The following is a 27,818-nucleotide window of genomic DNA, read 5'->3' on the forward strand; positions in this document are numbered from 1 at the left end:
AGTCTGTCCATGATCGTTTGGTGTCCCCTGGATTGTCCATGGTCATGTGGTGTCCCCTGGATTGTCCATGGTCATGTGGTGTCCCCCGGATTGTCCATGGTCATGTGGTGTCCCCCGGATTGTCCATGGTCATGTGGTGTCCCCTGGATTGTCCATGGTCATGTGGTGTCCCCCGGATTGTCCATGTTCATGTGGTGTCCCCCGGATTGTCCATGTTCATGTGGTGTCCCCCGGATTGTCCATGGTCATTTGGTGTCCACTGGATTGTCCATGGTCATGTGGTGTCCTCCGGATTGTCCATGGTCATGTGGTGTCCCCCGGATTGTCCATGGTCATTTGGTGTCCCCTGGATTGTCCATGGTCATGTGGTGTCCTCCGGATTGTCCATAGTCATGTGGTGTCCCCCTGGATTGTCCATGGTCATGTGGTGTCCCCTGGATTGTCCATGGTCATGTAGTGTCCTCCGGATTGTCCATGGTCATGTGGTGTCCCCCGGATTGTCCATGGTCATTTGGTGTCCACTGGATTGTCCATGGTCATGTGGTGTCCTCCAGATTGTCCATGGTCATGTGGTGTCCCCCGGATTGTCCATGGTCATGTGGTGTCCCCTGGATTGTCCATGGTCATGTGGTGTCCTCCGGATTGTCCATGTTCATGTGGTATCCCCCGGATTGTCCATGGTCATGTGGTGTCCCCTGGATTGTCCATGGTCGTTTGGTGTCCCCTGGATTGTCCATGGTCATGTGGTGTCCCCTGGATTGTCCATGGTCATTTGGTGTCCCCGGATTGTTCATGGTCATGTGGTGTCCCCCGGAGTGTCCATGGTCATGTGGTGTCCTCCGGATTGTCCATAGTCATGTGGTGTCCTCCGGATTGTCCATAGTCATGTGGTATCCCCCGGATTGTCCATGGTCATGTGGTGTCCCCCGGATTGTCCATGGTCGTTTGGTGTCCCCTGGATTGTCCATGGTCATGTGATGTCCCCTGGATTGTCCATGGTCATGTGGTGTCCCCTGGATTGTCCATAGTCATGTGGTGTCCCCTGGATTGTCCATGGTCATGTGGTGTCCCCCTGGATTGTCCATGGTCATTTGGTGTCCCCGGATTGTCCATGGTCATGTGGTGTCCCTGGATTGTCCATGGTCATGTGGTGTCCCCCGGATTGTCCATAGTCATGTGGTGTCCCCCGGATTGTCCATGGTCATGTGGTGTCCCCCGGAGTGTCCATAGTCATGTGGTGTCCCCCGGAGTGTCCATAGTCATGTGGTGTCCCCCGGAGTGTCCATAGTCATGTGGTGTCCTCCGGATTGTCCATAGTCATGTGGTGTCCCCCGGAGTGTCCATGGTCATGTGGTGTCCCCCGGAGTGTCCATGGTCATGTGGTGTCCCCCGAATTGTCCATGGTCATGTGGTGTCCCCCGGATTGTCCATGGTCATGTGGTGTCCCCCGGATTGTCCATGGTCGTTTGGTGTCCCCTGGATTGTCCATGGTCATGTGGTGTCCCCCGGATTGTCCATGGTCGTTTGGTGTCCCCTGGATTGTCCATGGTCATGTGGTGTCCCCTGGATTGTCCATGGTCATGTGGTGTCCCCCGGATTGTCCATGGTCGTTTGGTGTCCCCTGGATTGTCCATGGTCATGTGGTGTCCCCTGGATTGTCCATGGTCATGTGGTGTCCCCTGGATTGTCCATGGTCATGTGGTGTCCCCTGGATTGTCCATGGTCATGTGGTGTCCCCTGGATTGTCCATGGTCATGTGGTGTCCCCTGGATTGTCCATGGTCATGTGGTGTCCCCTGGATTGTCCATAGTCATGTGGTGTCCCCTGGATTGTCCATGGTCATGTGGTGTCCCCTGGATTGTCCATAGTCATGTGGTGTCCCCTGGATTGTCCATGGTCATGTGGTGTCCCCTGGATTGTCCATGGTCATGTGGTGTCCCCCGGATTGTCCATAGTCATGTGGTGTCCCCTGGATTGTCCATGGTCATGTGGTGTCCTCCGGATTGTCCATGGTCATGTGGTGTCCCCCTGGATTGTCCATGGTCATTTGGTGTCCCCGGATTGTCCATGGTCATGTGCTGTCCCCCGAAGTGTCCATCAACAGGAAAGTACAAGGGGGTCACACCAGATGCTCCAGGGTTCACATACTTTTACCACACTTTTAATCCAGTTCTTTAATATATAAATTGCTAGAAATAATTAATTAAAGGGGTTGTCCGAGTTTAAAAAAAAAAAAATATATGTGGCCGGGAGTGGGGTTACTAAAACAATAAAGCTGTACTTACCTCCCGGTGCCCTCCCGTATCCAGCGCTGGACTCAGCTTCCGGCCGGCCGTGGCCGGGTATGCCTATCCGTCCCTATACACTGCATTGTGTATGGGGACCGGAAGGTTGTCGCATCCGGCCGGAAGCTGAATCCAGCGCTGCTCCGGCGGCCATGTTTGTTTACATGGCCCCCGGACCGGAGCGACAGCAGCGCTGGATACGGGAGGGCACCGGGAGGTAAGTACATCTTTATTGTTTTAGTAACCCCGCTCCCGGCCACATATATATTTTTTTTTAAACTCGGACAACCCCTTTAACTTGTTATAGCTTTCTTCTCTTTACCTAAGACTTTTAGGTTTTAGGTGATATTTATGCAAAATTATGAAAGATTGAGCTTCTTCTATTTTACTCATGACTTTAAATATAGATTAAATATATATATATATAATCGCATACTGTATATAATACAGAAATCTATCACAGTACATGTAGAGTATTGGCCATGGCTGATGATGTCACAATGACCAAATGGAATCAATATGTGGTTCATTAGAATAAATGAATAAAAAATTTAGGAGCGACATTGTGCAGTCAAACCCACTGCTACGATATAACAGCCGACGCACATCGCCCACCTCATCATTTGGTATCGGACCATAGAGACAAACAACCATGGCCAACCTTGTGGAGCAACTCAACCTGTAGGAACATGATCAGATACAGGAGCAGCTCCAAGGCTCAGCCCAGAACTATGGTCCCCAGGAGGAGGACAAGCCATATGGGGGACAACCGGAGGAGAACAATAACACCCAGGATGGAGAAGAGGAACCAGGGAACATGGATAAAGCTACGAAGGGAAACAGAAGCAAAGTCTTAGCCTGGATCAAGAAACCCTGCAAATGGATTTCTAGTATCAACCAAAGAGGGACCTACATTGTCAAGGAGGACCCTGCAAGAGCTTCTCAATAAATTGTCAGCAAAATAGTGATTTAGTTTTTGGTAATTCATTTCAAAAAGTGAAAATGATATATTATATCGAGCCATTACACACAGAAGGAACTTTTTCAAGTGTTTATTTCTATTAATGTTGATGATTATGGCTACAGCCAAGGAAAACCCAAAAGTTATTGGGCCACATTTATTAAAAAACCGTGCTATGTGCAGTGTCCTGTCATCATGAACCTGGTGCCCCCTGCACTGCTCCAGAAGTGGCACCATGGGGGACATTAATCATAGGGGGTCTCAGGTTCGACTATTTTTGCGCCTGGTTTGTTCTTTTTTTGGCTTGTGATCTATGATCTAGTTCTGCCTTAGTAAATGTGTTTTGGAATTGTCACATGTCCGATTCATGTGTGCCTAACTTTGTGCCAAATTTGTCTCAAATAATTCCCCTACAAAATAGATCTCATTTGTGACTAATAATGAAATGAGACTGAGAGAAAGGTTACAGAAGGTTCATCTCTGCACACAAAGGGGCTCATTTACTTACCCGGTCCTGTCACGATCCAGCGGCGCGTTCTCCGTCGAGAATTCGGGTCTTCCGGCGATTCACTAAGGTAGCGCGCCCGATGTCCACCAGGTGCCACTGCTGCGCCGAGGTCCGCCGGAGTTCACCATCCTCTTCCTGGTGCAGGTAAGCGAGTGTCAAGCGACACATTTTTTTTTTAAATTCCGTGTTTTTTCCAAATTCGTCGGGGTTTCCGACGGCCACGCCCCCAATTTCCGTTGCATGCAAACCGGCGCTGATGCAACACAGTCCGATCGCGTGCGCCAAAAACCCGGGGCAATTCAGGGGAAAATTGCGCAAATCAGTAATATTTGGGAAACTCGACAAAAAATAGCGATTCGGGCCCCTAGTAAATGACCCCCAAAGTCTCAGCTTGTGCAATGTCCGGACCACATTGTGATGTAACTGCGGGGACTAAAAGTTACAGATATGGTAAAAAAAATTCTTGCTCAAGTGAGTCTTTTCCTTTTTTATTACATAAAATAGAGTCTGATAATATTCTCAGATCTGTACAATAAGACAATAATCACTCACAGAGATGATCCCATAGACAATGGTGAAGTCGTCACTGGAGAAATTTTACATTTTAAAACTGCTCCGAAGGATTTTCCATGTTGCATAGAGGGAATTCTTCATTTGGAAAGCGAAAACCTTTATTTTCAGTAATGAAAAGGGAGGTTTTTTTTCTCAGAGTAGGTGCATTGCTACTTATTTGCGACTTTTTAAGCACAAAATTGTGATAGATGCCGAGCAAACATCTGTATAACAGCCGCTCACTATGTCAGATAAGGGGCATGGACTCACAAACACAAAGTGCTGAACTTTTATTTGCGACTTTGCAACGCAAACAAATAGCGCAAAAAAACTATCATCAATGTCCCCCCCCATTTATTTTTGGTGAACTGTATTCATGCTGCAGAATTGTGGCACAAGTCAGTAATGAATGTGGCACAAACTCTGACTCAGCCGCAGATTTTCGGACACGGAGCAGCCGCGACGCAAAACTGGCACAGACACTTTATAAATCCATGTACAAGCAATTTGCATGTTGTTTTCAGTCCAAAGTCAGACAGAAAACTGGCGCAGACACAATAATAACTGTTAGATTATTATATATAACCGACTGTAAAAAGATTTTTGAACACAGAAATGTTGTAGGCATCATTGCAGTGCGGGATGGAGGGATAAGTTGCAGAGGTGTTATGGCATGGAGGGATCAGCTGATGGCGCTGCAGAGGTGTTATGGTACAGAGGGATCAGCTGATGGCGCTGCAGAGGTGTTATGGCATGGACGGATCAGATGATGGCGCTGCAGAGGTGTTATGGCATGGAGGAATCACATGATGGTGCTGCTGAGGTGTTATAACAGAGAGGGATTAGCTGATGGCACTGCAGAGGTGTTATCGCACAGAAGAATCAGGTTATGGCGCTCCAGAGGGGTTATGGCATGGAGGGATCAGATGATGGCGCTGTACAGGTGTTATGGCATGGAGGGATCAGATGATGGCTCTGCAGAGGTGTTATGGCATGGAGGGATCACATGATGGTGCTGCTAAGGTGATGTATTAGAGAGGGATCAGCTGATGGCACTGCAGAGGTGTTATTGCATGGAGGGATCAGATGATGGTACTGCAGAGATGTTATCGCACAGAAGGATCAGCTTATGGCGCTCCAGAGGTGTAATGACATGGAGGGATCAGCTGATGGCACTGCTGAGGTGTTATTCCATGGAGGGATCAGCTGATGGTGATGGTGAGGTGCTATGGCATGGAGGGATCAGTTGATGGTGCTGCTAAGGTGATATATTAGAGAGGGATCAGCTGATGGCACTGCAGAGGTGTTATGGTACAGAGGGATCAGCTGATGGCACTGCAGAGGTGTTATGGCATGGAGGGATCAGATGATGGCGCTGCAGAGGTGTTATGGCATGGAGGGAGCAGATGATGGCGCTGCAGAGGTGTTATAGCAGAGAGGGATCAGCTGATGGCACTGCTGAGGTGTTATGCCCTGGAGGGATCAGCTGATGGTGATGGTGAGGTACTATGGCATGGAGGGATCAGTTGATGGTGCTGCAGAGGTGATATATTAGAGATGGATCAGCGGATGGTGCTGCAGAGGTGTTATGGCATGGAGAAATCACATGATGGCGCTGCAGAGGTGTTATGGCATGGAGGGATCAGCTGATGACGCTGCAGAGGTGTTATGGCAAGGAGGGATGAGCTGATGGCGCTGCAGAGGTGTGATGGCATGGAGAGATCAGATGATGGCGCTGCAGAGGTGTTATGGCATGGAGGGAACAGATGATGGCGCTGCAGAGGTGTTATAGCAGAGAGGGGATCAGCTGATGGCACTGCAGAGGTGTTATGGCATGGAGGGATCAGCTGATGGTGCTGCTAAGGTGATATATTAGAGAGAGATCAGCTGATGGCACTGCAGAGGTGTTATGGCATGGAAGGAACAGCTGACGGCGCTGCTGAGGTGTTATGGCATGGAGGGATGAGATGATGGCAGTGTAGAGGTGTTATAGCATGGAGGGATCAGATGATGGTGCTGCTGAGGTGTTGTAACATGGAGGGATCAGCTCATGGTGCTGCAGAGGTGTTATGGCATGGAGAGATCAGCTCATGGTGCTGCTGAGGTGTTATGGCATGGAGGGATCAGCTGATGGCACTGCAGAGGTGTTATGGCATGGAGGGAGCAGCTGATGGTGCTGCAGAGGTGTTATAGCAAAGAGGCATCAGCTGATGGCACTGCAGAGGTGTTATGGCATGGAAGGAACAGCTGATAGCGATGCTAAGGTGATATATTAGAGAGGGATCAGCTGATGGCACTGCAGAGGTTTTATGGCACGAAAGGAACAGCTGACAGCGCAGTGCAGTTATGCCATGGAGGGATCAGCTGATGGCGCTGTAGAGATGTTATGGCATGGAGGGATCAGCTGATGGCGCTGCGGAGGTGTTATAGTAGAGAGGGATTAGCTGATGGAGCTGAAGAGGGTCATGGCATCGGAGGAGCAGCTGATGATGCTGCGGAGGTGTTATAGTAGATAGGGATTAGCTGATGAGCTGAAGAGGTGTCATGGCATGGGGGGAGCAGCTGATGATGCTGCAGAGGTGTTATAGCATGGAGAGATCAGCTGATGGCGCTGCTGAGGTGTTATGTCATGGAGGGGACAGATGATGGCGCTGCAGAGGTGTTATAGCAGAGAGGGATCAGCTGATGGCACTACAGAGGTATTATGGTATGGAGGGATCACATGAGGGATCAGCTGATGGTGCTGCAAAGTGGTATAGTATAGAGGGATCAGATGATGGCGCTGCTGAGGTGTTATGGCATGGAGGGATCAGCTGATGGCGCTGTGGAGGTGCTATGGCATGGAAGGAACAGCTGATGGCGCTGCTAAGGTGATATATTAGAGAGGGATCAGCTGATGGCACTGCTGAGGTTTTATGGCACGGAAAGAAACAGCTGACGGCGCTGCAGAGGTGTTATGGCATGGGGGATCAGATGATGGTGCTCTAGAGGTGTTATGGCATGGAGGGATCAGATGATGGTGCTGCTGAGGTGTTGTAACATGGAGGGATCAGCTGATGGCGCTGCAGAGGTGTTATGGCATGGAGGGATCAGATAATGGCGCTGCAGAGGTGTTATGGCATGGAGGGTGCAGCTAATGGCGCTGCAGAGGTGTTATGGTACAGAGGGAGTAGCTGATGGCGCTGCAGAGGTGTTATAACATGGAGGGATCAGATGATGGCACTGCAAAGGTGTTGTGGCATGGAGGGATCAGATGATGGCACTGCAGAGGTGTTATGGCATGGAGGGAGCAGCTGATGGCGCTGCAGAGGTGTTATGGTACAGAGGGATCAGCTGTTGGCACTGCAGAGGTGTTATGACATGGAAGGATCAGCTGATGGCGCTGCAGAGGTGTTGTGGCATGGAGGGATCAGATTATGGCATTGCAGAGGTGTTATTGCACGGTGGGATCAGATGATGGCACTGCAAAGGTGGTATGGCATGGATGGATCAGCTGATGGCGCTGCTGAGGTGTTATGGCTTGGATGGAACAGATGATGGTGCTGCTAAGGTGTTATAGTAGAGATGGATCAGCTGATGGCGCTGCAGAGGTGTTATGCCACGGAGGGATCAGCTGATGGCAGTGCAGAGTTGTTATGCCATGGAGGAGTCAGCTGATGGCGCTGTAGAGGTGTTATCACATGGAGGGATCAGCTGATGGCGCTGCGGAGGTGTTATAGTAGAGAGGGATTATCTGATGGAGCTGAAGAGGTGTCATGGCATGGGGGAGCAGCTGATGATGCTGCAGAGGTGTTATGGCATGGAGAGATCAGATGATGGCACTGCTGAGGTGTTATGACATGGAGGGAACAGATGATGGCACTGCGGAGGTGTTATAGCAGAGAGGGATCAGCTGATGGTGCTGCAGAGGTGTTGTGGCATGGAGGGATCAGCTGATGGAGCTGCGGATTTGTAATGTCATGGAGGGATCAGCTAATGGCGCTGCTGATGTGCTATGGCATGGAGGGATCAGATGATGGTGCTGCTGAGGTGTTATGGGATGGAGGGATCAGACAATGGCGCTGCAGAGGTGTTATAAGAGAGAGGGATCAGCTGATGGCACTTCGGAGGTGTTATGGCATGGAGGGATCAGCTGATGGCGCTGCTGTGTTACAGCATGGAGGGATCAGATGATGGCACTGCTAAGGTGTTATGGCATGGAGGGAAAAGGTGATGGTGCTGCAGAGGTGTTATGGCACGGTGGGATGAGATGATGGCACTGCTGAGGTGTTATAGTTTAGAGGGATCAGATTATGGCGCTGCTGAGGTGTTATAGTAGAGAGGGATCAGATTATGGCGCTGCTGAGGTGTTATGGCATTTAGGGATCAGCTGATGGCGCGGCGGAGGTGTTATAGTAGAGAAGGATCAGCTGATGGCGCTGCTGAGGTGTCTTGGGAAGGGGGAGCAGCTGATGATGCTGCAGAGGTGTTATGGCATGGAGGGATCAGCTGATGGTGCTACTGAGGTGTTGTGGCATTGAGGGATATGCTGATGGCGCTGCAGAGTTGTAATGACATGGAGGGATCAGCTGATGGCGCTGCTGATGTGTTATGGCATGGAGGGATCAGATGATGGCGCTGTAGAGGTGTTATAGCAGAGAAGGATCAGCTGATGGCACTGCAGAGTTATGCCATGGAGGGATCAGCTGATAGCGCTGTAGAGGTGTTATGGCACGGAGGGATTAGCTGATGGCGCTGCAGAAGTATGATGGTATGGAGGGAGCAGATGATGGCGCTGCTAAGGTGTTATAGTAGAGGGGGTTCAGCTGATGGCGTTGCAGAGGTGTTATGTCATGGAGGAATCAGATGGTGGTGTTGCAGAGGTGTTATGGCATGGAGGGATCAGAAGGTGGCGCTGCAGAGGTGTTATGCCATGGAGGGTTCAGCTGATAACCGGCTTATGTGTTATGGCATGGAGGGATCAGATGATGGCGCTGCTAAGGTGTTATAGTAGAGAGGGATCAGCTGCTGGCGCTGCAGAGGTGTTATGGCATGGAGGGATCAGCTGATGGCGTTGTAGAGGTGTTATGGCATGGAGGGATCAGCTGATGGCGCTGCAGAGGTGTAATGGCATGGAGGGGTCAGCTTATGGCGCTGCAGAGGTGTTATGGCATGGAGGGGTCAGCTGATGGCGCTGCAGACTTGTTATGGCATGGAGGGATCAGCGGATGGCGCTGCAGAGGTGTTATGGCAGAGAGGGATCAGCGGATGGCGCTGCAGAGGTGTTATGGCAGAGAGGGATCAGCTGATGGCACTGCAGAGGTGTTATGGCAGAGAGGGATCAGCTGATGGCACTGCATAGGTGTTATGGCATGGAGGGATCAGCTGACGGCACTGCATAGGTGTTAAGGCATGGAGGGATCAGCTGATGGCGCTGCAGAGGTGTTATGGAGTCCCTAGTTGTGTGATAGCCGCCTCCAGCTAGTCTGTATTGTTGGGTTTGGGGTCTCATAGATCATCTTTGGGGTTAGGGTGAGGCGAGTTTGCTGCCAGTCACGTGCAGTGATGCTGTGGTTATAAACCAGGTGTTGGTACTGTTTGCCATGTGGACAGGGGCCAAGTCCTGCTGAAAAATGAAAATTCCCTCTCCAAAAATCTTACGGCAGAGGGAAGCATGAAGTGCTCTATAATGTGCTGGTAGACGCTGCGCTGACCTGCACCAGCAGATGACATGGACCCCAAACCATCACTGATTGGAGAGACCTCACACTAGACCCCAGCAGCTTGGATTGTGCCTCTTCTCTTCCTCCAGACAAAACGCAAAATTTACTTTCATCTGAAAACATCACTTTGCAGCAGCAGTTGATAACAATATAGGGGGGGTGTGTGCCCACCAAGCGCCCTTCTAGGGGGCTCATGGCCACCCAAACAACCCACCCATTTTTATAGAGAAGGACCTTCACTCATGAAATCCTCATACATCTGTTCCTGACATGTACACCATTTCTTCCCAAGGTCCTGAAACCTTAGATTGAAATCCGCAGAAGGGACTCGTCCTCCAATCCCAAAAAGCTTCTAGCACCAGATGTAGGAGATGATTCCACACTTGTAGGAGAATATTCGTACAGCCTGGGGAGGTGTTACTCCGCCTCGGCATTGGACAGTCCGGTTCTTTTTCTGCCGTTGTGTATTGGTCCGGGTGTGCAGCCCCCGTCCTGGATACATCTGTGTGCGGAGGCACCTTCACAAGGTCAAGTCCGGGTTGGTTTCTCCTTGTGAATGGCCTTTTCTTAACCTCATCAAGGCTACACCAGGAATATGATGGCGTAATATAAAGATTTATGTATTAGTGTAACACACCGCAGTGGCCTCCAATAGCTGTGCCACACAGACTGATCACCGTAGTGAGCCCTCTGCTGTCTAGAAATGGTACTGCAGCTGTTAAGTATCTGCTTGAGAAGGAATGTATAATTTTTGTAACCCATAGGAGGCCTTGTCATCACATTGTAAAGAGAATACTGGTTGGATGAGGAGTTTGCCACCTCCCAAGGGGTTAATAAAAACCCTTTGCGATAGCTGGAAAGTTCCAGGATCAGTCAGGAGAGGTCTTCTAGGAGCGCTGAGAGACCTAGGCCCCTGCAGACCTCCACCCCCAGGAGTCTGCATCATCCACCCCTCCCCAGCCGTCTCCTACCCTTACCAGGCTGTGAGCACCTCCTGCAGAGCACCATCCAGCGAGCCATCCTGACCCAATTGATTGTTCCTACTGTTGTGGCTGTTGCCGTTTTCCAGAATAAACAAACTAAGTTTAAAGGGAACCTGTCACCGGGGACCCTTATTTTCAATAAAGACAGGGTGCAGGAGCCCCTTACACCTGCAGCGCACATCTGCCTTTCTCTAAGTATTTGCATTACAATATAATTTGTGTTATAACTTGCCTTGCAACCTGACAGAATCCTCTGCCTAGTCCCAGGGGTTGGGCTTTGTTTTGGATGCATATCATAAAACAACATGTGACGTCTGTGCTGCATACTCCTCAGTTTTTGTCCCCCACCTTTGCGCTCCTGTGCAGCTCCTCCCTCTTGCTCCCTCACAGAGGTCACAGCCTGGTGAGATGACATCATTGGGGGAGGAGCTGTGGAGGAGCTGAGGGCTGAGGAGTGAGCAGCACAGACAAGTCATGTGTTGTTTTTTGAAATGCATCCAAACCAAAAGCCCAACCCCTGGGACTACACAAAGGATTCTGTCAGGGTGCAAGATGATTTATAATTGTGTTATATTGTAATGCAAATGCTTAGAAAAGTCAGAATGAAATATTTGCACTGCAGCTGTAATGGGCTTCTGCAACCTGTCTTTAGTGAAAATGAGCTCCCTGGTGACAGGTTCCCTTTAATGATTGACATCCCTCGTCTCCGAGTGATCCCTGTGTAAGGGTGACAACACCAAGGCCACCCCATTCACCATCACCAGGGATCCCTACATCTACACTCCTGCTTGGTGTGGACGAGGCCTCGTCCCCTGGTCCCGACCACGTTTCCACCAAGCCCTTCCCTATAACATCAGCCCAGCACCATGAGCAGCCCGGAGTGCCCCAGGGGGAACCCTACCACCGCACGGCCCCCCACTCGTGTGTGGAGAGAGCCCTATGCCAGGAGGAGCTGCCGTGACACCCAACCTTTCTTGGACTGCTGTTATAGTGGATAGGGGGATACAGCCATTTTATAAACAGTAAATGCAGCTTTGGATGTAACTGGAGTAGGGGCACTCAAACTGTACACCAAGCCTTTATGTCCTGACACCAGGTGATTCTCTGTTCCACACAATGGCCGGGGTACGAGTCCATGATAAAAAGGAGTACTACGCTCTAGTCACATCCAGAGCTGTACCCGCTATCTGAGCTCCGCCTATGTGTTGTGACCTGTGCAGGGCAGGTTCAGGCTTTTTTTACATTCCCCCACAATGCATTGCACCAGTGACTGTTTGACCTTCCGACGTAGAAAAGAAAAATTTCCTTTAATTTAAATAACAATCTCAGCAAAGTCACATCCTATGTACACACAGATAACAGAGACATATACAGACAAGGTACGACCCCCTGAGACCGGACCAGACGCCCCTCCCCCCATGACTACAGGGAGTGCGGTCAGGACGGCTCCACCTATCGTAATAAAAAGGAAGGGCCCAACTAAAACCTGAGAAATTATGTGAAACAAATCTTCAGATTGCACAAAACAAATCCATTTTAAATAAAGCTTAAAGGTCTCAAATCAAGGACTACCAAACATGGCGGCGTTCACACAGCTACAGCGCCACGTCTGTCTACAGGCTGTGCCTGCTACTGGAGACCAGCACCATTGACATAAGTGGACCTGCGCTGTAATACCATACACAACCTGTGGCTGGGGTGGCGCTGTAGCTGGGAGCCGCCATGATTTTCTAATCCTGGACAATTCCTTTAAGGGTCAAAATTTTTTTAAAAAAAGAAACAAATCTATCCAGCAGCTTCACAGAGGAATCAAGAAGATGAGGCCTGCGCTGTAAACCGAGGAGCATGAACATTCAGTAGTCGGCGCCCCCTGCAGGTGGCCATGGTCCAGGGTGCTAACTCCCAGAAGCCCCTTCTGCATTGGACTGGTTGATGAGGTCAAAGCTTTTCTGGAGGATGAGGAGGGAGTTCTTGAGCTGAGGAGGAAGAAAAGGTTGAGATTAATTGTGCTGCAAAAAGAACTCTGAAGAGATGTATAATGTGTGTGTTAGTAGCAGCAGGACTGTGAATTATGGATTTATATTCCAGGATTGTTGCTACACTGGGGGCGTGTCCTCACACTGCTGTGCCCTGTGCATTGAACTGCTCCACATTCCAACCCCTCTGCTCTGAGTAACTGCTGTAGTATCACAGAGCACAGCAGTGTGAGGACACGCCTCCAGGGAACTTTGAGAATCTACAATACTGAAATATAAAATAATTGTTCACAATCCTGCTGCTACAGAAGACCATCTCTCCGTGTACACAGTGGTACCTGCTCTAGTGTAGTGATGGAGTCCTTCAGTACGCCCTTTAGTGCCATCCCCGCTCCTTTCCTACTGGGGGCTTCTTCCTCCTGGGTGACTTCACCGGGATGCAACCTGGAGAGCAAGTCATGAGGCAAAATGAGAGGAAGAAGTGCGGAGCGGAAATCCATCTGCTACAATACGATAAGATGGAACTTTAAGTACAAAACAATTTCCCCCGGGGAGCAATAGTGTCCCGGGAATCGTTACACACAGAGACAGGAATAACTTTACAGTTACATACATACACTAAAGTGTCCTCAGAATGGAAAGACTTCACTGAGGGTGAGCTGGAGAGGAGGACTACGACTACAGGGGAGGGAGGTAGAGGAGGACTACGACTACAGGGGAGGGAGGTAGAGGAGGACTACGACTACAGGGGAGGGAGGTAGAGGAGGACTACGGCTACAGGGGAGGGAGGTAGAGGAGGACTACGACTACAGGGGAGGGAGGTAGAGGAGGACTACGACTACAGGGGAGGGAGGTAGAGGAGGACTACGACTACAGGGGAGGGAGGTAGAGGAGGACTACGACTACAGGGGAGGGAGGTAGAGGAGGACTACGGCTACACAGGAGGGAGGTAGAGAAGGACTACGACTACAGGGGAGGGAGGTAGAGGAGGACTACGACTACAGGGGAGGGAGGTAGAGGAGGACTACGACTACAGGGGAGGGAGGTAGAGGAGGACTACGACTACAGGGGAGGGAGGTAGAGGAGGACTACGACTACAGGGGAGGGAGGTAGAGGAGGACTACGACTACAGGGGAGGGAGGTAGAGGAGGACTACGACTACAGGGGAGGGAGGTAGAGGAGGACTACGACTACAGGGGAGGGAGGTAGAGGAGGACTACGACTACAGGGGAGGGAGGTAGAGGAGGACTACGACTACAGGGGAGGGAGGTAGAGGAGGACTACGACTACAGGGGAGGGAGGTAGAGGAGGACTACGACTACAGGGGAGGGAGGTAGAGGAGGACTACGACTACAGGGGAGGGAGGTAGAGGAGGACTACGACTACAGGGGAGGGAGGTAGAGGAGGACTACGACTACAGGGGAGGGAGGTAGAGGAGGACTACGACTACAGGGGAGGGAGGTAGAGGAGGACTACGACTACAGGGGAGGGAGGTAGAGGAGGACTACGACTACAGGGGAGGGAGGTAGAGGAGGACTACGACTACAGGGGAGGGAGGTAGAGGAGGACTACGACTACAGGGGAGGGCGGTAGAGGAGGACTACGACTACAGGGGAGGGAGGTAGAGGAGGACTACGACTACAGGGGAGGGAGGTAGAGGAGGACTACGACTACAGGGGAGGGAGGTAGAGGAGGACTACGACTACAGGGGAGGGAGGTAGAGGAGGACTACGACTACAGGGGAGGGAGGTAGAGGAGGACTACGACTACAGAGGAGGGAGGTAGAGGAGGACTACGACTACAGGGGAGGGAGGTAGAGGAGGACTACGACTACAGGGGAGGGAGGTAGAGGAGGACTACGACTACAGGGGAGGGAGGTAGAGGAGGACTACGACTACAGGGGAGGGAGGTAGAGGAGGACTACGACTACAGGGGAGGGAGGTAGAGGAGGACTACGACTACAGGGGAGGGAGGTAGAGGAGGACTACGACTACAGGGGAGGGAGGTAGAGGAGGACTACGACTACACGGGAGAGAGGTAGAGGAGGACTACGACTACACGGGAGGGAGGTAGAGGAGGACTACGGCTACAGGGGAGGGAGGTAGAGGAGGACTACGGCTACAGAGGAGGGAGGTAGAGGAGGGCTACGGCTACAGAGGAGGGAGGTAGAGGAGGACTACGACTACAGGGGAGGGAGGTAGAGGAGGACTACGACTACAGAGGAGGGAGGTAGAGGAGGACTACGGCTACACGGGAGAGAGGTAGAGGAGGACTACGACTACAGAGGAGGGAGGTAGAGGAGGACTACGGCTACAGAGGAGGGAGGTAGAGGAGGGCTACGGCTACAGAGGAGGGAGGTAGAGGAGGACTACGACTACAGGGGAGGGAGGTAGAGGAGGACTACGACTACAGAGGAGGGAGGTAGAGGAGGACTACGGCTACACGGGAGAGAGGTAGAGGAGGACTACGACTACAGAGGAGGGAGGTAGAGGAGGACTACGGCTACAGAGGAGGGAGGTAGAGGAGGGCTACGACTACAGAGGAGGCTAGCTGTTGGGCAGATAGGGACGGGCAACCTCTACGAGGAAGGAAGGTAGTTGGTGGGAGGTAGGGAGAGCCTCCTCGGATTTCTGCCCCACTTGCTCCCGCTCGGATCACCTGGTGAATCTCTCCGGCTGGACGTGATCCTGGTAGAAGGACTGGGCCGCCTGCTCGATCCTGGACAGCTTGATGAAAAGAGTGATGTTCAGCAGAACCAGCAGGACCAGGCTGTGGGAAGGAGGAAATCGTTACCCACAATGCACAGCAAGAGGGAGACACAATTCCGCAAGATGGAGCCGGTATTGGTTCTGCTAGAGGAGGTCCGATGTGGTGCATCACCCAGGAGGGGGTTCAGTGGCTCAGTGCGGCTTGTAGCGCCCCATGCAACCCGGTGATAAGGACATACCCGGGGAGGAAGCAGAAGTGGCGGCTACCGGAGCATTGGGATTGTACCGGGTCGGGCCGGACGGGTGGCGCAGAGAGCACCCAGCCCTGACCCAGGAGGTCAAAGTGTCATCCACAGGGGCTCTCCATAGAATTACAGCTTCAGCTCTGCTACATCTGGAGGTAGGTTTATCACCAGAGAGCAGCAGTGATAAGAGCCGCTGTATAATGTATGATATCTGTACGTTATCGCTACCTCCAGGTGCTGGATGATAAGACAATCTGCAGGCGGCTGCAGAGCGTCTCGCCCTCCAAGGTCGTCCAGGCTCAGTCTCTTCTCTCTCCTGTATACGGATCATTTATATCTCTATTGTCCTAACACCAGGTGAAGCTGCCTCCTCTGCTGGAGAACTACAAAGCCCAGCATGCATCCGTCATGGGGATCTACTAAGAGCCAACAGAGTCAGGAGAAGAGACGAGAGACATCCATGTGCTGCGCCCCAGATGGGGGAGGGGGATATGAATGTGGGGTCCCACGGTGTAATTATCACACACGTTACTCACAAGATGCTCATTACAGCGATGATGATGGAATTCTTCCTCCCGCTGTCCCGTCTTTTCCCTACAAAGAAGAAGAGGAGTCACAAAATCTGTGAAAGATAGCACAGCCCAAGCATGCGGTATACACAGCGGCCCCCCTATATATATATATTACACACAGACAGCGCCCCCTACTCCTCCCCCTATATACACACACACAGCGCCCCCTACTCATCCCCCCTATATACACACACAGCGCCCCCTACTCATCCCCCCTATATACAGACACAGCGCCCCCTACTCATCCCCCCTATATACACACACAGCGCCCCCTACTCATCCCCCCTATATACACACACAGCGCCCCTACTCATCCCCCCTATATACACACACAGCGCCCCCTACTCATCCCCCCTATATACACACACAGCGCCCCCTACTCATCCCCCCTATATACACACACAGCGCCCCCTACTCATCCCCCCTATATACACACACAGCACCCCCTACTCATCCCCCTTATATACACACACAGCGCCCCCTACTCATCCCCCTTATATACACACACAGCGCCCCCTACTCATCCCCCTTATATACACACACAGCGCCCCCTACTCATCCCCCCTATACACACACACAGTGCCCCCTACTCATCCCCCCTATATACACACACAGCGCCCCCTACTCATCCCCCCTATATACACACACAGCGCCCCCTACTCATCCCCCCTATATACACACACAGCACCCCCTACTCATCCCCCCTATATACACACACAGCGCCCCCTACTCATCCCCCCTATACACACACACAGTGCCCCCTACTCATCCCCCCTATACACACACACAGCGCCCCCTACTCATCCCCCTATATACACACACAGCACCCCCTACTCATCCCCCCTATATACACACACAGTGCCCCCTACTCATCCCCCCTATACACACACACAGCGCCCCCTACTCATCCCCCTATATACACACACAGCACCCCCTACTCATCCCCCCTATATACACACACAGTGCCCCCTACTCATCCCCCCTATACACACACACAGCACCCCCTACTCATCCCCCCTATACACACACACAGCGCCCCCTACTCATCCCCCCTATATACACACACAGTGCCCCCTACTCATCCCCCCTATACACACACACAGCACCCCCTACTCATCCCCCCTATATACACACACAGCGCCCCCTACTCATCCCCCTATATACACACACACAGTGCCCCCTACTCATCCCCCTATATACACACACAGCGCCCCCTACTCATCCCCCTATATACACACACAGCGCCCCCTACTCATCCCCTATATACACACACAGCGCCCCCTACTCATCCCCCCTATATACACACACAGCGCCCCCTACTCATCCCCTATATACACACACAGCGCCCCCTACTCCATTCACCCTACACCGGTCACTGCCCTTGGGCTGCACCTGTATCATGCGGGGGGGAGGGGGGGAGGGGGGGGCTATAGGGTTCTATCACCTGTTATCTCCTGCTTTATGTCATGTCCCCTGGTCCCAGAATCCAGCTGGGAGCCATGTTTGATCAGGTGATCACCGGGGCCGCGGCTGTGCGTCCGTCTCCTTCTCCTTATACTAACGGCTTTGTTGTTTTCTTGCAACGTATCCGGAGATTCCTCCACTGCCAGGTCCGACTCTGCAGAATCAATGTACAGGGGGCATCAAACACAGCTCTGCTACACGTGCACCACATACACAGCTCTGCTACACGTGCACCACATACACAGCTCTGCTACATCTGCACCATAGCGCTCCACATACACAGCTCTGCTACACGTGCACCAGAATACACAGCTCTGCTACACGTGCACCACATACACAGCTCTGCTACACGTGCACCACATACACAGCTCTGCTACACGTGCACCATAGCGCTCTACATACACAGCTCTGCTACACGTGCACCACAATACACAGCTCTGCTACACGTGCACCACATACACAGCTCTGCTACACGTGCACCACATACACAGCTCTGCTACACGTGCACCACATACACAGCTCTGCTACATGTGCACCACATACACAGCTCTGCTACACGGGACTGCACTGCGCGATCTGTGCCGCTACACGGGACTGCACTGCACTGTGTCATCTGTGCTGTTACATGGGACTGCACTGTGTCATCTGTGCTGTTACATGGGACTGCACTGTGTCATCTGTGCTGTTACATGGGACTGCACTGTGTCATCTGTGCTGTTACATGGGACTGCACTGTGTCATCTGTGCTGTTACATGGGACTGCACTGTGTCATCTGTGCTGTTACATGGGACTGCACTGTGTCATCTGTGCTGTTACATGGGACTGCACTGTGTCATCTGTGCTGTTACATGGGACTGCACTGTGTCATCTGTGCTGTTACATGGGACTGCACTGTGTCATCTGTGGTGTTACATGGGACTGCACTGCGCGATCTGTGGTGTTACATGGGACTGCACTGTGTCATCTGTGCTGTTACATGGGACTGCAGGACACATCTGCCAGGCCTCACCTAACTGTTTGAAGTAATCCTCCAGGCCGCCCCATGAGTTCCTCTCGATGAACGTCTTGATGAGACCCCACGGCTGCTTCCTGTATTTCACATCTGTACAGACCCTGGGTAAAGTCATCGGCACCAATCAGGGCGGTCCCAGTATTCAGAGTACACGCCCCCGAGGAGCCCTCACACACACAGTGCAGCTGGAGGACCTCTTACCGTAGCCTGCACTTGTGCTTGGAGACGCGGTAGATGTAGTACTTGTTCATGGTGTAGAAGTAGTCGTGGTACGGGACGTCGTGGGTGTGGACCTCCGTCTCCACAGCGTAGTACTGACCCTCCTGGCTCTCCTTATCCAGGACCTGGAATGTAGGAAATGTTATACATTAACAACTCCCATCCTGAAATCCTCTGCGCTGCTGTGCACACTGCCCACTGTAGGATACTCCGTACATATAGCAGGTCCCTGCAGCACAGAGGATTTCAGGAGAGGAGGGTGTGGCCCCCAGGCTGAATGTTACATGGGGGTGGAGTATGTCCGGAGAGGAGGGTGTGGCCCCAAGGCTGAATGTTACATGGGGGGTGGAGTATGTCAGGAGAGGAGGGTGTGGCCCCCAGGCTGAATGTTACATGGGGGTGGAGTATGTCAGGAGAGGAGGGCGTGGCCCCCAGGCTGAATGTTACATGGGGGGTGGAGTATGTCAGGAGAGGAGGGTGTGGCCCCAAGGCTGAATGTTACATGGGGGGTGGAGTATGTCAGGAGAGGAGGGTGTGGCCCCCAGGCTGAATGTTACATGGGGGGTGGAGTATGTCAGGAGAGGAGGGTGTGGCCCCCAGGCTGAATGTTACATGGGGGGTGGAGTATGTCAGGAGAGGAGGGTGTGGCCCCCAGGCTGAATGTTACATGGGGGTGGAGTATGTCAGGAGAGGAGGGTGTGGCCCCCAGGCTGAATGTTACATGGGGGATGGAGTATGTCAGGAGAGGAGGGCGTGGCCCCCAGGCTGAATGTTACATGGGGGGCGGAGTATGTCAGGAGAGGAGGGCGTGGCCCCCAGGCTGAATGTTACATGGGGGGTGGAGTATGTCAGGAGAGGAGGGTGTGGCCCCCAGGCTGAATGTTACATGGGGGTGGAGTATGTCAGGAGAGGAGGGCGTGGCCCCCAGGCTGAATGTTACATGGGGGGTGGAGTATGTCAGGAGAGGAGGGTGTGGCCCCCAGGCTGAATGTTACATGGGGGTGGATTCAGGAGAGGAGGGTGTGGCCCCCAGGCTGAATGTTACATGGGGGTGGATTCAGGAGAGGAGGGTGTGGCCCCCAGGCTGAATGTTACATGGGAGGTGGAGTCAGGAGAGGAGGGCGTGGCCCCCAGGCTGAATGTTACATGGGGGGTGGAGTATGTCAGGAGAGGAGGGTGTGGCCCCCAGGCTGAATGTTACATGGGAGGTGGAGTCAGGAGAGGAGGGTGTGGCCCCCAGGCTGAATGTTACATGGGGGGTGGAGTATATCAGGAGAGGAGGGTGTGGCCCCCAGGCTGTATGTTACATGGGAGGTGGAGTATGTCAGGAGAGGAGGGTGTGGCCCCCAGGCTGAATGTTACATGGGGGGTGGAGTATGTCAGGAGAGGAGGGTGTGGCCCCCAGGCTGAATGTTACATGGGGGTGGAGTATGTCAGGAGAGGAGGGTGTGGCCCCCAGGCTGAATGTTACATGGGGGTGGAGTATGTCAGGAGAGGAGGGTGTGGCCCCCAGGCTGAATGTTACATGGGGGGTGGAGTATGTCAGGAGAGGAGGGTGTGGCCCCCAGGCTGAATGTTACATGGGGGGTGGAGTATGTCAGGAGAGGAGGGTGTGGCCCCCAGGCTGAATGTTACATGGGGGGTGGAGTATGTCAGGAGAGGACGGTGTGGCCCCCAGGCTTAATGTTACATGGGGGGGTGGAGTATGTCAGGAGAGGAGGGTGTGGCCCCCAGGCTTAATGTTACATGGGGGTGGAGTCAGGAGAGGAGGGTGTGGCCCCCAGGCTGAATGTTACATGGGGGTGGAGTATGTCAGGAGAGGAGGGTGTGGCCCCCAGGCTGAATGTTACATGGGGGTGGAGTATGTCAGGAGAGGAGGGTGTGGCCCCCAGGCTGAATGTTACATGGGGGGTGGAGTATGTCAGGAGAGGAGGGTGTGGCCCCCAGGCTGAATGTTACATGGGGGGTGGAGTATGTCCTGAGAGGAGGGCGTGGCCCCCAGGCTGAATGTTACATGGGGGTGGAGTATGTAAGGAGAGGAGGGTGTGGCCCCCAGGCTGAATGTTACATGGGGGGTGGAGTATGTCAGGAGAGGAGGGTGTGGCCCCCAGGCTGAATGTTACATGGGGGGTGGAGTATGTCAGGAGAGGAGGGTGTGGCCCCCAGGCTGAATGTTACATGGGGGGTGGAGTATGTCAGGAGAGGACGGTGTGGCCCCCAGGCTTAATGTTACATGGGGGGGTGGAGTATGTCAGGAGAGGAGGGTGTGGCCCCCAGGCTTAATGTTACATGGGGGTGGAGTCAGGAGAGGAGGGTGTGGCCCCCAGGCTGAATGTTACATGGGGGGGGGGGGTGGAGTATGTCAGGAGAGGAGGGTGTGGCCCCCAGGCTGAATGTTACATGGGGGTGGAGTATGTCAGGAGAGGAGGGTGTGGCCCCAAGGCTGAATGTTACATGGGAGGTGGAGTCAGGAGAGGAGGGTGTGGCCCCCAGGCTGAATGTTACATGGGGGGTGGAGTATATCAGGAGAGGAGGGCGTGGCCCCCAGGCTGAATGTTACATGGGGGGTGGAGTATGTCAGGAGAGGAGGGTGTGGCCCCCAGGCTGAATGTTACATGGGGGGTGGAGTATGTCCTGAGAGGAGGGCGTGGCCCCCAGGCTGAATGTTACATGGGGGGTGGAGTATGTCAGGAGAGGAGGGTGTGGCCCCCAGGCTGAATGTTACATGGGGGGTGGAGTATGTCAGGAGAGGAGGGTGTGGCCCCCAGGCTGAATGTTACATGGGGGTGGAGTATGTCAGGAGAGGAGGGTGTGGCCCCCAGGCTGAATGTTACATGGGGGGTGGAGTATGTCAGGAGAGGAGGGTGTGGCCCCCAGGCTGAATGTTACATGGGGGGTGGAGTATGTCAGGAGAGGAGGGTGTGGCCCCCAGGCTGAATGTTACATGGGGGTGGAGTATGTCAGGAGAGGAGGGTGTGGCCCCCAGGCTGAATGTTACATGGGGGGTGGAGTATGTCAGGAGAGGAGGGTGTGGCCCCCAGGCTGAATGTTACATGGGGGGTGGAGTATGTCCTGAGAGGAGGGCGTGGCCCCCAGGCTGAATGTTACATGGGGGTGGAGTATGTAAGGAGAGGAGGGTGTGGCCCCCAGGCTGAATGTTACATGGGGGGTGGAGTATGTCAGGAGAGGAGGGTGTGGCCCCCAGGCTGAATGTTACATGGGGGGTGGAGTATGTCCTGAGAGGAGGGCGTGGCCCCCAGGCTGAATGTTACATGGGGGTGGAGTATGTAAGGAGAGGAGGGTGTGGCCCCCAGGCTGAATGTTACATGGGGGGTGGAGTATGTCAGGAGAGGAGGGTGTGGCCCCCAGGCTGAATGTTACATGGGGGGTGGAGTATATCAGGAGAGGAGGGTGTGGCCCCCAGGCTGAATGTTACATGGGGGTGGAGTATGTCAGGAGAGGAGGGTGTGGCCCCCAGGCTGAATGTTACATGGGGGGTGGAGTATGTCAGGAGAGGAGGGTGTGGCCCCCAGGCTGAATGTTACATGGGGGGGTGGAGTCAGGAGAGGAGGGTGTGGCCCCCAGGCTGAATGTTACATGGGGGTGGAGTATGTCAGGAGAGGAGGGTGTGGCCCCCAGGCTGAATGTTACATGGGGGGTGGAGTATATCAGGAGAGGAGGGTGTGGCCCCCAGGCTGAATGTTACATGGGGGTGGAGTATGTAAGGAGAGGAGGGTGTGGCCCCCAGGCTGAATGTTACATGGGGGGTGGAGTATGTCAGGAGAGGAGGGTGACATTGTGGGACCCCACCCCTTCCGCTATGTAACCCCTCAGTCTTCTCCTGAAACCCTCTGTGCTGCTGTCCCTGCACACGTCTCATGTAGGACTAGACAGATTTCTTGCTGACCCTGACAGTATCCTCTGTGCTGCTGGAGGGATTGGGGGAGGGGAGATGGGGGGTACATGGGGCCCCCGGGGGCAGTGATTAGAGGATTATTAGGTCCCAGTCTGCTCCTATAGAGGGAAGCCCTGGCGCCGGCCGCCATGATGGATGAGCAGGTTATATCCATCCCCTGGGGGGCGGACGCCTTTTATCATGCACTTACTGACCTGGCGCTCTGTTACTGCGCTGTAACACTGTGACGGAGGACCAGCACTTGTAATCGTATACAGTATAGACAATCCTCAGTAAGTACAGATCCTAGGGTTTGTTACAATGTATCAGTCCACCCCTCCACAATGCAGGGGGATCCTAGGGTTTGTTACAATGTATCAGTCCACCCCTCCACAATGCAGGGGGATCCTAGGGTTTGTTACAATGTATCAGTCCGCCCCTCCACAATGCAGGGGGATCCTAGGGTTTGTTACAATGTATCAGTCCACCCTCCACAATGCAGGGGGATCCTAGGGTTTGTTACAATGTATCAGTCCGCCCCTCCACAATGCAGGGGGATCCTAGGGTTTGTTACAATGTATCAGTCCACCCTCCACAATGCAGGGGGATCCAAGGGTTTGTTACAATGTATCAGTCCGCCCCTCCACAATGCAGGGGATCAGGACTTACCTGCTTGTCTGTAGCGGATGTGAACTTGCCGATCAGCGGGTTGTTGATGGTGATGGTGTAGGTCAGGGTCCTCGCCTGGTTCCCGCTGCCGTCCGGCTGCCAGGGGGACGACTCCAGGTCTGGGGGTCAGAAAGGAGGGAATAATTTAGGACTGGAGGTGTAAGGACCCTGGGGGCACCCATATCAATATCTGGGCCATATGTGGACGGCACCCACTGGACGCCACGGGTACCTCCTGCACGTGCCACATGGAAGGGGGCGGAGTCAGCGACCGCCACTTACCAAACACCTTACGGGAGGTGAGGAACTTCTGCATGAAGCGCGACGGAGTGAAGAGAAGCTGGAACATCCTCTCCGCGCTGATGTGGAAGACCCTGTTGATGTATAATCTCCCCTCCACCAGCTCCTCCTGGAGCCGCTCGTCTGTAATGGAGGACGAGACACAAGGAGAGGTTATACCCGAGGCCAAGACCTCTACCAGGGCACAGGACTAGCGATACCAACCGGACACAAACATTTGTAGCAGCAGGACTGTGAAATATGGATTTATTTGCAGGATTGTAGGTGCACTGGGGACGTCTCCTCACACCGCTAAATGCAGATATCTGAGTAAAAGCTGTTGCAGGCTTCTGGTTGAATACTACAGCAATAACTCCTAGCGTTACAGAATGGCTGTGGAGTGGTTTAAAGCACAGATCTAAAAGCACAGCAGTGTGAGGACTTAAAGAATATAACATCCTGGTATATAAATTCATATATCACCATCCTGCTGCTAATAACAAAATACACAAAGGTCTGATTACACATCTCTCCAGGGACAGTACATAACACTGGCTGCAGATAGCACAGAGCACAGCAGTGTGAGGTATGATTACACATCTCTCCAGGGACAGTACATAACACTGGCTGCAGATAGCACAGAGCACAGCAGTGTGAGGTATGATTACACATCTCTCCAGGGACAGTACATAACACTGGCTGCAGATAGCACAGAGCACAGCAGTGTGAGGTATGATTACACATCTCTCCAGGGACAGTACATAACACTGGCTGCAGAGAGCACAGAGCACAGCAGTGTGAGGTCTGATTACACATCTCTCCAGGGACAGTACATAACACTGGCTGCAGAGAGCACAGAGCACAGCAGTGTGAGATCTGATTACACATCTCTCCAGGGACAATACATAACACTGGCTGCAGAGAGCACAGAACACAGCAGTGTGAGGTCTGATTACACATCTCTCCAGTGACAATACATAAAACTGGCTGCACAGAGCACAGAGCACAGCAGTGTGAGGTCTGATTACACATTTCTCCAGGGACAATACATAACACTGGCTGCAGAGAGCACAGAGCACAGCAGTGTGAGGTCTGATTACACATCTCTCCAGGGACAATACATAACACTGGCTGCAGAGAGCACAGAGCACAGCAGTGTGAGGTCTGATCACACATCTCTCCAGGGACAATACATAACACTGGCTGCAGAGAGCACAGAGCACAGCAGTGTGAGGTCTGACATCTCTCCAGGGACAGTACATAACACTGGCTGCAGAAAGCACAGAGCACAGCAGTGTGAGGTCTGATTACACATCTCTCCAGGGACAATACATAACACTGGCTGCAGAGAGCACAGAGCACAGCAGTGTGAGGTCTGATCACACATCTCTCCAGGGACAATACATAACACTGGCTGCAGAGAGCACAGAGCACAGCAGTGTGAGGTCTGATTACACATCTCTACAGGGACAATACATAACACTGGCTGCAGAGAGCACAGAACACAGCAGTGTGAGGTCTGATTACACATCTCTCCAGTGACAATACATAACACTGGCTGCAGAGAGCACAGAGCACAGCAGTGTGAGGACTGATTACACATCTCTCCAGGGACAATACATAACACTGGCAGCAGAGAGCACAGAGCACAGCAGTGTGAGGTCTGATTACACATCTCTCCAGGGACAATACATAACACTGGCTGCAGAGAGCACAGAGCACAGCAGTGTAAGGTATGATTACACATCTCTCCAGGGACAATACATAACACTGGCTGCAGAGAGCACAGAGCACAGCAGTGTGAGGTATGATTACACATCTCTCCAGGGACAATACATAACACTGGCAGCAGAGAGCACAGAGCACAGCAGTGTGGGGTGTGATTACACATCTCTCCAGGGACAGTACGTAACACTGGCTGCAGAGAGCACAGAGCACAGCAGTGTGAGAAAATACACCCAGATTACTTGGAGAAGTTACAATCCTGGAAAAGGAATTCAGATATCACAGTCCTGCTGCTACTAACAACATGCACAGAAGTCACAACTTTCCAGGACGATTACCAAGCGCTGTCTGCGGGGGTCACACCTGACACATGCCCTTAAGAATCAGTTCATTAGGTCCAAAATGCCTCCCATTATACTGCGGTGCCCTGGGGTCTTACAGAGACTTTGTTGCCCCAAACCAATGAAGTAAGAGAGAGAACCATCTTTTATAACGTTACATCAGGTGACCTCACTGGTGGTGCCGGCCCCCTACCTTCTCCTGAAGAATCTGTGCCAGTGATCCGGTCCCCCTGTTGGTTCTCATTTCCGTTGAGGTCCAGAGCCAAGGCGGGGGTCCCGATCTGCGCCCGGAGGCTGTTCTTCCTGGTTGAGCTGAGGAGGGGGCTTCTCCTAGGAGTCTTCTCCCCCGGACCCTCCTCACATGCAGCCGATGCAGATATCTGGAGGCAATCGAGAGGATCAGTCACTGCCGGAATAGAGTGCAGGCTCTGACCCAATACTAGGTCCTAGAGGTCCGGCAGAGGACAGGCTCTGACCCAATACTAGGTCCTAGAGGTCCAGCAGAGGACAGGCTCTGACCCAATACTAGGTCCTAGAGGTCCGGCAGAGGACAGGCTCTGACCCAATACTAGGTCCTAGAGGTCCAGCAGAGGACAGGATCTGACCCAACACTAGGTCCTAGAGGTCCGGCAGGGGACAGGCTCTGACCCAATACTAGGTCCTAGAGGTCCGGCAGAGGACAGGCTCTGACCCAATACTAGGTCCTAGAGGTCCAGCAGAAGACAACCAACTCGGGGAGGCTACAAAGGGCTTTTTAGTAATTAATGGAGGATGGAATTAAGGAACACCAGTAGGATACTGGGGTGGGGGGTCAATCGTGGTGGTCCTACACACCAGCAGCACCGATCTTGTATCAGACACCACAGTCTGCTGTAAGGACCAGGATTAAGGGGTCCAATGATGGGGGCCCACCATACTGCACATCTTCCATCCATGTCCCAATACCTCATCCAGCCAGGACCCCCACAATCCTTCCTAGCACCTACTTACTGTACCCGGAGATCACCTACCTGCCCACACTTACCATCTGCAGCAGGTTCAGTGAATCCGTCTCGGTCTGGGATACCACATCTCTGGTGAAGGAGCCGGCCTTGGGGGTCCTCTCGGTGGAGTCCTCGGCGGCGGCCCTGCCTGGAGTCCTAGGCGACATTACACAGAGTAATGCAGACGTGCGGCGGGGAGGACGGTGAATCCTGCCCTAATTACTGATAATTATAGCTGTGCACTTAATGACTCCCGTCTGATGAGGCGTGCCGAGCCGGGGGAGCAGGTCATCACGTGCCACCAGGGATGGAGAGACGGAATAACTGCTACAAAGCCATCCTCCAAGAGACTGTCCCTATAATCGGACCTCAGAGGCGGGGCTTATCTAAGCAGGGGCGGTACTGGGCGGGGTATAAACATCACATGATTCAGACATGAAAAGGGGCAATGAAAAGGAGGATCATGTGTTTGTCACCATGGATGTGCCCCTCACCTGGGTGGCGCGGTGTCCTCTGGTGGCATGGTTAGGTTCTCCATTTCCTCATTGTTCAGGCCCAGTTCTGACCCATAACTCTGCTGAACCAGCTGCCAGAACTCCTTCTTGGTGAGGGTCTAAGAAGACAGAAATACGTTTCATTAATATAAGTCTAACATACAGTTTATATAAAACAAGCCAAACCTAGTTACAAAGGGAGACCCCGGCCAATCAGCAACAGCTCAGCCGGGAGGGACCCTAC

The 27,818-nt window shown here is 52.9% G+C and overlaps 1 protein-coding gene across 6 annotated transcripts in view; it reads right to left on the reverse strand.

The window, feature by feature from the left end:
* Positions 1 to 12,279: 12,279 nt before the first annotated feature.
* Positions 12,280 to 27,818, reverse strand: part of GRAMD1C (GRAM domain containing 1C) — a 145,865-nt gene continuing 130,326 nt past the window's right edge. For all 6 annotated transcript variants that reach the window (XM_072138944.1, XM_072138940.1, XM_072138942.1 and 3 more), the window contains 12 exons: positions 27,575 to 27,693; positions 27,122 to 27,236; positions 26,291 to 26,477; positions 24,035 to 24,175; positions 23,753 to 23,871; positions 19,171 to 19,313; positions 18,967 to 19,070; positions 17,937 to 18,110; positions 16,457 to 16,514; positions 15,626 to 15,736; positions 13,306 to 13,411; positions 12,280 to 12,967 (listed from right to left, as the gene is read on the reverse strand). In XM_072138944.1, coding sequence (XP_071995045.1) covers positions 12,887 to 12,967; positions 13,306 to 13,411; positions 15,626 to 15,736; positions 16,457 to 16,514; positions 17,937 to 18,110; positions 18,967 to 19,070; positions 19,171 to 19,313; positions 23,753 to 23,871; positions 24,035 to 24,175; positions 26,291 to 26,477; positions 27,122 to 27,236; positions 27,575 to 27,693 — 1,458 coding nt within the window. In that variant the 3' untranslated portion in view covers positions 12,280 to 12,886. The remainder of the gene's footprint in view (positions 12,968 to 13,305; positions 13,412 to 15,625; positions 15,737 to 16,456; positions 16,515 to 17,936; positions 18,111 to 18,966; positions 19,071 to 19,170; positions 19,314 to 23,752; positions 23,872 to 24,034; positions 24,176 to 26,290; positions 26,478 to 27,121; positions 27,237 to 27,574; positions 27,694 to 27,818) is intronic.

This window comes from Engystomops pustulosus, chromosome 2, assembly GCF_040894005.1.
Source record: "Engystomops pustulosus chromosome 2, aEngPut4.maternal, whole genome shotgun sequence".
In the NCBI taxonomy this organism is placed as follows: Eukaryota; Metazoa; Chordata; class Amphibia; order Anura; family Leptodactylidae; genus Engystomops; species Engystomops pustulosus.